At 42.1% G+C, this 11,307-nt stretch overlaps 1 protein-coding gene across 1 annotated transcript in view; it reads left to right on the top strand.

Annotated features, from left to right (window-relative positions):
• The window catches only part of SCFD2 (sec1 family domain containing 2), a 185,213-nt gene that overhangs the window by 3,175 nt on the left and 170,731 nt on the right, over positions 1 to 11,307 (top strand). Inside the window, exons 2-3 of the mRNA XM_026033629.1 lie at positions 7 to 142; positions 4,690 to 4,858. Of these exons, the coding sequence (XP_025889414.1) occupies positions 7 to 142; positions 4,690 to 4,858 (305 nt within the window). The remainder of the gene's footprint in view (positions 1 to 6; positions 143 to 4,689; positions 4,859 to 11,307) is intronic.

The following is an 11,307-nucleotide window of genomic DNA, read 5'->3' as shown; positions in this document are numbered from 1 at the left end:
CGCGAGGAGAGCTTCGCCGTGGGCGCCCTCGGCAGGGCGCTGGGCGCCGAGCTGGCGAGCGCCGCGCCCGCCCGCGCCCGGCGCAGGGCCGCCCCGCACCGCGCCTCCCTCCTCCTCGTCGACCGCGCGCTCGACATGGCCGGTAAGGACCCGCCGAGGGCCCCGCGCCTCAGCCCGGCCCTTATCCCCRTGCCCCCTTGTCCCCATGGGCAYCAGTCTTGCCCTCGGCRGCCCTTGGTGTGTCCTTGCMCYACAGCTGGCCATAGCCCCAGAGGAAAGTCCCTGCTGTCAGCAGGGGATCCGCTTCTGCCCCCGCTGCTTTGTTGCCCCCTGGGGACCTTAATTGTGCCCAAGGGTCCGGCCCAAGGTGTGAAGGAAATGCTCTGCTTACACTTTGTGGGTTACTGTGAACTGCTCATGCATCCTGCTTGCACCCTCTGCATTATGTCTGTATGAATAGCTATATACATGTATAATGTCTGTATGAATAGCTATACACATGTGTAATGTCTGTGTGAATAGCTATACACATGTGTAATGTCTGTGTGAVTAGCTAGCTGTACACCAGAATACCCCTGTATATTATGTCCGTATGAATAGCTATACACCTGTATATTGTGGCTCTATGAATAGCTCTACACCTGTATATTGTGGCTCTATGAATAGCTCTACACCTGTATATACACTACCTAGACAGCTCTCTGTGCATGTTCATGCTGGACTCAGTCAGACTCAACGGTCTTGAAGGTCTTTTCCCAACCATCATTATTCTATCTTATGGTTCTGTGTACGCAGACATGTATTATACCCTAAGTGTTACACTCACCCTTTGAGTGGTGCATGCSCTTCAGGTGTGTGGCTAGCACCTTGTTTTGACTTGAAATTGTTATGTTTCAATGAAAACAGTACAGGGTTATTTATGCAACATCCTTCTGGGAAGCAAATGTAAACATGAACTATTTGGTTAACTTAATACAGTGGATTTATCCCCCTATATATCCATATGTGTTTGTGGTCTGCAGTGTAGAAATCAAGCAGTGTTGTTGAAGTAGTAACGAGCTGCAGGTGAGAGTCTTTGAGGCCGACCTCCTCATTTGGGGCTCATTTAAACCAGCTTCTTAAATTGACCCTCTCCAAGGAGGAAGTTTTGACATATGATTTGTAAGTATCTTACTGAGCTGCATCTTGCCCAGTGTGTGGGCTGTATATATGTGAAACAGCTCTGTGTCCATGAGCTACTGTAATGCTTTCGTATTCCAAACACCTGAAAGTCATTAAATATAGATGCTGGGCAACTCTTTAAGTGCTACTTTAAACCAGGTGCCTTGGAAGATGCTGAATAGGCTGTTGGGAGGTAGAGGTTTTTGTACCTTGGAGACTTGTGTGGAGCTTTGGAGAAGCTCTAGCAGGTATCTAAAGGAATTGTGTTAATGGATTTCTGACCTTTGGCCGGTTGCCGTGCTTATTTAGCACAGACTAACAGTTTCATTGGCATCAATTGACTTCAATAGTAAAAGTCAAAATGTCTCAGAAATGACATTTTCTGGTGCTACAGTTGCAAACAAGTCAACAATGGGAAAATGGTGTTTGTGGTATTTAAGTAAGTGTTAAGACTTTTCTGCTTTAAAGAACAATCTGCCGAAGCATTTATAACACTTTTGTTAGGAACATCCAGTGCCATTTTCAAGAAACTGTACCATCTTAGCTTTGATATTTATTCTGAATTAAAAAAAACTAGTGGTATACAAAATGGCAAATGTTTCTATTCCAAAATCTTAAGGCTTCTAAGTGCCTGCCTGTAGGTTCTTGCAAGCCAAAGAATYTTCTCTGAAGTATCTTTCTAAATTTTGGATTGAACTCTTGTTTTTTTCTTCCCCATCGTTATTATTTCTGTAATATATTTCTGTAATTATGGATAGAATGAAAAATTCAAACGTTTTTYTCTTGTATAAGAGAAACACGTTGGATGAACTGCAGCAGGTACATTTTAGTGATCTCCATTTACTGCACAGTGCTCTGGCTTTGGACAAAGGCTGCTTCCTCCATCAGTGTGGCACCAGTGCTGCTCTAGGAAGGGGGGAGTGTGTTTTTTATCCCCTGGATACATCCGAGAATTATCACTCTCACTAGTTCTTCAAATCTAATTGTTTAAAGCTTTGTGACTAGTACTGCCTCAAACTTTGTGGATATTTACAGCTGCTTTTGTTTGCTTGCTTATTGTTTTGAAGCCTTTGAAATTTTTGCTTTGAAAAGCAGAATAAATGTTCCCAGCTGGAGTGCAAGTCTAATAAGCTAAGCTGAGATCCAAGTGAACTTTAATATCTTAATTCCTTCTCATTTTTCTGCTCAAATATTTGCACCACTCAGTATTTGCACTATGMTATCATATTCTAACTCCCTTGGTACATTTCTTAATCACCACCTTGCCAGCATTATACTTCTTATGAAGCATTTTTTTTTTTGACTTCTCAGATTTTCTCTTCATTKGTGAACCTGTTGATACTGTTCAGATCATAGTTTCAGGACATTCAAATAATTGAACAGTTGCAGTCTCTGGATACTTCTCAGGAATTGGGATATAGGCCCCTGTAAGCACAGGAAATAGTGCTCTGTTCTCTGCGTGCATGCAGCTGGCTTGGAAATGTATTGTAAATAACACAGAAAAGAATGAATATCAAAGAGAGTACTGAAGTATTAGAAGAGTGCAGTAGGGAAAGGTGATGAAAATTGAGACGAGTTTGTCCCCATGTGTTTCCRAGATTTAGTCTTACACTAACCTCCACAAGCGGTTGAAACAGTAGGTATACAGCTTGATAGTACGAACAAGAAACATGTTGCATGTGGTTTTTGTTCATTTTCAACACCGTTAAGCTACTTGCTTTGAATGTATAGAATTCAAAATTTGACTGACAGAGAAGCCACTAGTGTCTCATGAACCGTTCCAAGTAGCTGCAATAGCTGTTGGACAATGAGCAGGGCCTTTGTAGGAGCACTTTCCAATTCAAGCTCCTCGTATTTAGTGACTGCCTTCAAAATCTCCCCATTTGTGCAAGTTTCTGACTGCTGTTCTGGACTCAGCTGATTGACAGTTGAGACAGCTACACCTCTATCGAATCTCATGTGCTTCTGTTTGTAAGTCTAATGAGGGGATGAGGTAAAAGAAGGGCATGCTGCCTTGAGTTTCCTCTGTCCTCAAATCTGAGTAATAATCTGGCATGAAGACCTCTTTTACAGTAGTCGGGTAACTTCTTGCTGCACCTGATATATGTACATACTGAYGGCATTAAAGCTGTCAGCTGCCTTGTATGCTGATGGTCATGAGAAGTTGTTGTGCAACCTGCTGACTATTCTTAAAACAATGAGATGAGAGTCTAGGAGATAGTCTAGATACACTCTGTCAAAAACAATTTGGTTAAAAATTGACCTTCTCTTACTTGCACTCCCCGTTTCCTGGGCTTCTACAAGGCTTGACTTTGCTGCTAGCCTTGGCTGATTTGCGTAGTTGGTCACAGGTGAGAGTAGTTTAAAAGCTAAGGGAGACCTTTCCTGGTTGATTGATGAGAAGTAGCAGAAGCTGTTAGTGTCTGCTGGTCAGTGGGACTATTGAAGAAGTAGTAGTTAACAGCAAAGGCTGGGGTGGTGTTGTCTGGTTGTGGAAGCAACTCAAACAGGCGGAGACTTCTCTTGTTAGTTAAAGCAAAGGAAGGAGAGATGTTAATGATTAACATGGATTTCTTTGCACTTGAGGTGTTTCTGTTTTAGTTAAATGCCTTTTCTAGCTAAATATCTCTTGCATGCACCAAGTTTGCAGAGAGGGGCATTTCCTCCTGTACCTTGAGGAGAGTTGAGAAAATCACCATCTGTTTTCCATGTCTGTAGCTTTGCAAGTCTTGATACCTGCAGTGTGGCTGACAAGGTAGGAGGAATGTAGGGCTTTGGAGAGCAGATGGGTTAAGGAGTTGCAAAGACAACCCAGTTCGTTTCACCTGTAATTCAGCAATCTAATCTGGCTAGGGAGGGCAGAAAAGAAAGTCACTGTTATTCTGTGGCTTTTAGGATCTGGTGAAGCAAACTGATAATCTCAATCTAGCTGAGCAACCAGGTGCCCATGCTATAGAATCACCACATGCTAGGCACATGTGCTTCCCTTGCTTCCTCTGGATAGAGACATTGCCAGCAAGGAGTTTGAGCTTGCTTTTCCCCTCCTTTTCCATCCTCCCTTCTCTCTTTGAGTCCTGCATCTAGTCAGAATAGTTGTGAAGCAAGAGGAGGTTTTATGGCACAGGACACGTGGCTGCTCAGCTTTATATAGGTATATGTACACACACACASAGATAAAAGTCAAACTTTTTTGCCTGTTTTTTAAATATCCACTGTAAATTCCATTTAACAACTTTCTTTTGCATTTTACATATTTAAAAGTACCAAACCAGGGAATGTCTAATAGCTGTAAGACTAAATTATGCTTTTTAAACAAGTCATTCTGGAAAGATATCAATAGTTTTAACTCCAGACATTCCAATGCTTAATTTTTCTAGCAAAATATCTTTGAAAGGCTAAATGTCAACTTAGTGTTATGACTAACAGTCTCATTTTCCCCAAAACATATGGTTATTGTTTTGCTCTTAGTTCTTGGCGCTTTTTTTCTCCTTGTTGTCTACCTGATATTTTGTTTTGAATCTTTTCCAGGAGCAGTTGGTCATCATGGGGACAACCTTGCAGAGAAGATACTTTCTGTGCTTCCCAAGCTCCCAGGCCACAAGACTGATGTGATGGTCAACATGGTGGAGCTCACGGCGCTGCAGACTCCCGATGAAACGTGCAGTGTTATAGCACCTGGCTGCTTAGCACAACCAAAGTAAACATTCTTTTTTCTTCRTTTTTTAACATGTTGAGTATGTTTGTTATTTTGGCATGAAAAAAGAGGAAGAAAGAACAAGCTTAAAAAAAAAAAATCCAGTGTACAGAATAGACACATCTGGTCTTAATTATTGTGAAATATAATCGTTGGTATGTGCGCATTAAGTGATTGAGCCAGATAAAACCCCTCAAAGTGGGAGAATCTCAGAACTTTTTTTTTTTTTTTTTTTAGATTTGCATTGTTTAAACTGGTGTAGATCATTGTAGTAGAAATCAGCTCAGTTAAACCCCAAAAATTTCATGTGATGCTTTTTATTTCCTGTTCCAATAAAAGGCAGATCTTCAGGGTGGTGTTTTGCTCCTCTAAGCCACTTCATAAGAGAGCTGCTTGCTGAGCTGTAGTTAAGAGTAACTTTTGACTTCTGATTTTATCCCTGTTTTCAAATGTGGCCTCTGTGGTGGAAGGTAAGTTGGCATAAATTGAGATGTATGGGCAGCTGTATGAAGTCCTCTGATTTTTTTGTTTAGCAAGGACAACTTTTACCAGTGATTCTGGACAGTTATATTTGGCTCTGTGTAATTTGCAACTAATACTTTGCTTGTAAAATACATCTGATGTGATGTTTCATTTTCTAGTTTCCAAGCATCTGATTTGATGTTTCAATTTCTAGTTTCCAAGCTATCTGAACTGAAAGTTTCCTGAAGTTTCTGTTACAGTGCATAAACCAGGAAATACACCAGGTGCAGGTTTCGCACTGCAAAAAAAAATTATGTGCTATGGAAATTCATATGGTGCAAATGAGGTGAAAATGTCTCTCTGTGCCATAATGTTTCTTCCACATATTAGAACATATTTTTTCAAAATGGGACACCTAACGTGTTTATTCTGGTTTGACTTCTTTTGGTGCTTCATACCTGCTCCCTACCCTTTCTCTCCTCCCATTCTCTTCTCCATTCCACCTCCCACCCCTGGAAAAAAAAAATGCAGAAAATTTCTCTCTGTTCTAACATCTAGCCTTCTTTTATGAGAGCCTTATGATTGTTTGTCATCTTCCATCTCCCACATGTGCTGTAACTAGGTCCAGGGTCTAAGCTTCACCCTGAATAACAGTCTCTGCTCTCTGGAGATGGAGAGGAAACATTTCCTCATACAGGGGGACTCAATTGAAAGTTAGTGCCAGGGGGACTAACTTTGAATAAGTTATGGTTGTTTTCTCGTTGGCTGTGACCCAGCTGACCACTGCAGAAGTGCCACATCCTGAAGGTCTGTCTACASAGCCAGTTGAAGTTGCTGTTGTGGATGGCACATGTGCTGTGATAGCTGCTTTTTGTGCTAGCTGTAAYGAGCTACCAGAAATAAGTAACATTTCTGACAGTGTGGACTAGGGAGAAAAATGGTGTTTAATGCCTGAAGATTGCTGACTTTTGCTACCACATCGTTGTTCCTGACGTTATTGACACTGAGATTAAAGTTATTGCTAGGGTGCCTTCCTCTGTTTGGATTAAGGCTTCAATCCCCTTGGCCATGTTTGTAGGAACAGGCTGTAGAGCGTTTGTGTTGTAAAGTGGCTAGTGGCGAATACCTTGAGGTTCATGTGACTAATGGAAGTTGTCTTTGTTATTAATACAGTTATTAATTTGGAAAAATCTCCATGAGCAGAAGCTGTTAAAGAACAAGGGATGCTGGTTACAGTGTGCTCGACTGCTKCTATGCAAGTGCAGCAAAGTTGGATGGTAGTAACGGGTACCAGCTGGCTCTCTGGTAGCAAGGCAGTTTGTTACCACATCAGGTTCCTGTAAATGKCCTCCCTCTGCAATGTCATCTTGCTGCATCTGTGTCACTGGCAGCCTAAGAACAGCTTAGGCCAACAGCAGTCAGGAGTGATGGCACAAGGTTGATCTTGCCTGAGAGCAGAGCAAATGGACTAGGTGACCTCTCAACATCTCTGTTGTGATAATATATCTCCATGCTGGTGGCAGCTGAAGGAGTATTGCGTGCCTGAGAAGACAGTCTGCAAACCAAAATGTGGTTCTGCACTCTTCAACCCTCTATCTTTTCATTTTTTCCTCTATGAAATAACTAGAAATAGTTTCTAATTTAAAATAGGCATATAGTTCCTTAAGAGTACCAGAATCTATGCCAGTGTCTGAGTGGGTGGCTGAAGGCTGCAGCTTCCATTCTGTTTAGGACTGTTCTTAGTATTGGATTATGAACATGAACCTTAATGCTCTTGACTAGTATAAAATTGAAAGTTTCCACCAAAAAACTCCTGTGTCAACGATGCCCTTGGTTCTCTGTGAACGTAGTTATTGCCATTGGTAGCAGGCTTGGGAGCATACATTGCAACTGAAAAGGTAAGCCCTGATTTGTATTTGTAGATCATGTGTGGCAATGAGTATTACTGTGCTTGTATTTTTTTTTTCTGTGCTCTAGTAAGTGAAAGTAATAGTACCTTTTCTAAAGACAGAACTAGTAACTTAATTTGCAGCCAAATAAAATGTGCGTGGAGGGCTCTTCCACGTGGTATTTTGTGATCAGAGAGCCACATGTTGTGGCATTTCACAAACAGAYTTACATATTCAGAATATTTTTTCAAATGCTTTTGTTATTTTCTCTCAAGTTAATATTTGAGCCTGTTGTGGTGGAAGCAGCTCTGCTCTCTCCACACAGCTTGCTATATTTAGCTTTTCATATGGAATGCCTCTCCAGCAGAAACATCTGGGCTCAGTTACAGAGTTAGCATATAGAATTAATGAATAATTTATGGCTGGTGTAGTGAAATAAAGCAGGGTTCTTTCCTTAAACCTAAGGAAATAATGGGCTGCTTTAAAGATTTAGATGAAAATGTATATGCCATATGCTGCTGAGGTTACTATACTTTGAAGGTGCACTCTTCGCGAGGAAAAGAATTTCTAAACAAAAACTTCCAACCTCTTCTAGATTTCTTAGCTTTGTTAGGATTCGTAGGCTCAAAAATCTTGTGGAGCAGTTGTTTGCCCTTCTATAATCACTGACACATTGCTGCTCCAGTGTGAATGTTAGTTGAGAATAATGTTCTTTGAGAATTATATTTCCAAGTATTGTATTCATTTTCATATATAAATGTGTGTATGTATATATATTTATATATAAATGAAACTGTTTATAGACATAAAACAAGGACATACACTGTAAGCCAGAACTGCCTGTTTCTAATTCGAAATCCTGATAGCCGTGCTGTCCTTTCAAAAAAGTGATACAAAATAGGAGTGGGGATTGTGCAAGCTTAATGTAGAGGTAATTTAATATGTTTGTGTTAATTGCAGCTCTCTTGTTGGTCTGTGCATTTTGCTAACCCAATAGTATTAAAAGGAATATTTCCTTTTAACAATTTCAGCTGAACTCCTGATTTTAAGTGTGCACTAATGTATTAGAAACGATCTGCCAGGCCACGCACATGAAGGTGTGCGTGGCTGCGCCCCGTGTTGCTGTTTGCAGACGTASCAGTGCGGCACTCCGACGGTGCCAGCTGTATCTCCAAACGCCCTTGGGCTGCGTGCTCAGGGTCACAGAGGGCCACGCAGGAGCAGCCTGCAGCAGGGGCTGCGTTCAGCCCGGAGCGCCCTGCGTGGGGCTGAGCCTGCTGCCTCCTGCCCCGGATCTCTGGTGCGGGAGAGCGAGCAGGGAAGAGCTGCATGGAACGGAATTGGGRGCAACTGCAGAATACGTATGTTTGCTCTTTTTTAATCTGCTCTCTTATTAACCAAGAACGCTTTTAACGGGCTCTCATATTTTGCCGAGTAAACTGAATACTAAATTTGTTTACATATGTTTCAAGAACTTGCTGAATAGAGATTTTTCTTAACCTGCCTTTCCACTCTTACTTCCTTTTCTGCAGTCTTTGGAGTCTTTAAGCTTCTCAGAATTCAGTGTGATGATAAAATCTCAGGGAAAAAAAGGTCAAATTTCTAGCTAAAATACACATTTTTTTTTTTAAATGTACTATCCAACCAGCCATTGGGTTCTTATGACAGACACTTTTCCATAACAATGCAAAACTATAACATACATTTCATATTTGGCCTGCTATGCCTATGCCTAAAGCAATTTAGTGAGCAATGTAGCTGAGGTGTCTAGGCACTTTTGACAAAGCAATTGGAGTCACTAAATCATCTGGATTGGCACTGGGGAAAAATAAGTTCAGTTTGAGGTGATCTTATTGATGGTGTGATTCAGAAAAGCTTGATATGGAGGCCAGATGTTTAAAACATGGTACACACAATTTTTCCTTTGGTCTCTATATGAGAGATGTATGGATAGCTATGCTGAGAGGGGGAGAAAGTTAGAAATTAGAACAATCCGTGAGATACAGTTGTAAAAATTCAGTGTCTCATGTTAATGAAAGTTGAAAGCTTTCAGCTTTCTGAGAAATCTTCCAACTGAGAAATCTTTTCTCATCCTCATTAGCTTAGACATATTTGTATTTTGAAACAATTAGTACTTTAATTTGAAAAGTTATTTGAAATTTGAAAGTGTTATAATTCTTACAGTTTCTTATAAGTTACGATTCTTACAATACTTACTGGAGAAGAAAGCCCCACTCTGCATCTGGCTTTATTCTTGCAGCTGGTGACATGAAGCACCCAAGGTACGTGGCGGGGCTCGCAAAAGGTGGCTGGGGAGGCAGGTGTCAAGGAGACCTGGATTCCAGTCCCAGCTCTGCTGTCCACGTGCTGCGTCATCTTGAAGAAACTTCATTTCTTCCTACTTCTGTTTGCTCTTCTGTTCCTGTCCAAAAAACTTATTTTAAAACTTATTTTAATTTTGAAATAGAGAATTTCTCAGCATGTGCATTTGCAAAGTAAGTGGCAGCAGATCTTGTTTTGCAGCTGGGATTCAGCTCCCTGGGAGAGGACACACAATGTTCCAAACTACCGAATGGGCAGCAAGAAGGTGTCGAGACAAGCAAAGATGTTTGTTCCTTCTTTCAGGCTGTGCCATTTCCCATCCTGCCTGCAGAGCTCAACAGTACGGGCAGCGGGGGCTGTTTTGAGGCATTCTGTCATTACCCTTGTCATGCTGGGTCGGTAAAGGAGGTGGTGAAATAATCCAGAGGGGCAACAAGCAGTGGCCCTTAGTAAGGGAAGTTGGTTAGTTGGTTTTATTCGCCAACACAACCTCTTTGCTATAACAACGTCACCATTACCTGGTGTGTTCGTTATAGGCTTGGGCTTATCCATTAGTAAATAGCAACTAGCACGACTAAGCGGAGTACGCTGCTTGTCGCGGGAAAACGCTACAGTGTTTGTACACCCTGAATGTACAGCTGCCTCCCAGCCCCCAGGGGAGAGGTACGTGACCGTGCTACGAGCTGGTCCTTCCAGAGTCTTGGAGCTGCTTCCAAAAGAGCATCTGCTCTTTGCTCCCTTTTGCAAAGGTACCAGTTTTTAGCAGAGCGGGACCTTCCTGCCCCCACAAGACTTCCCGCTTCCTAACCTTGCCGCTGGGGACAGTTCCCAGCGTTTCCCTGTGGACTCTGTGCCACCTGGGCAGAGTTTGTGCTGTTCAGCAGCTAAGTTGTTACCTCTTAYCCACCTGTTGACCATTTTTCCTCAAGCTAGTGGAGCAGCAGATCCGGTTGTCCCTGTTCAGTATGCCTCACTCCCTGGGAGTTTAACAGTCTCATATGATGCAAACTTAATGTATTAGGTTAATTGGACAAAGAAAAGAGGAATAATAATTAAAACTGGAAAGGAAATAGTTTATTTTTTAAGATGGATAATAGGTTCGTTTCAATTTTTTGACTGCATTTACTTGCCTTTTACTGGAGAATGAGAATCAGGAGGATATCTAACAAATAGAGATGCTTTTCTTAACACTACATTAATGCTAAACTAAATATTTTGGCCAGGGCTCGTACRTCTTTGTTCCTTAAGAATCAGAAAAGCCACAAAGAAAATTATTTGGAACTGGCTTTTCCTTGGATGAGCTGAGATTTTATGGCATAAATCAGAATAACTTTACTTTCTGGGTAAGTAACATTGAAGAGGAAAAATAATACTACAGTAAGAAAAGTCAGATGAGAAGTGAGTGTTTCCCTTAGTTGTTCCTTGGGAGACTRAATGTAAACAGTGGGTGCTGGAGCTCCTGGAAGCGGGAGAGCGGCCAGGGCAGCACTAGAGCTGTCGGGTGGTCCCCGCTCCCAGCGAAGGGGTCCCTGTTGTTGCCCTCGTGCAGCTCTTCTGCTGTTCGATGCTTCCCTCTGCYGGGAGCGCCGGGCTCCTGTTCTCCCTGGAACCTCCTGCTTCTGCTCCAGCGTTCCGGCTGGGCCCTGCTCCCAGGGTTTGCTTTGCATCCGCGCCTAACCAGCAACACGCACACAAAACCCACCCTTTTCTTATCCAGCTTTCATAACGGGGTGAATAGCTGGTCTTAACTGGGAGATTTATGAAAACAGACTTCCCCAC

Source organism: Nothoprocta perdicaria, unplaced genomic scaffold (assembly GCF_003342845.1).
Source record: "Nothoprocta perdicaria isolate Ctin4 unplaced genomic scaffold, notPer1 scaffold_13, whole genome shotgun sequence".
In the NCBI taxonomy this organism is placed as follows: domain Eukaryota; kingdom Metazoa; phylum Chordata; class Aves; order Tinamiformes; family Tinamidae; genus Nothoprocta; species Nothoprocta perdicaria.
Note: the sequence above shows the minus strand (reverse complement) of the source record. Positions and strands in the feature narration are given on the sequence as shown.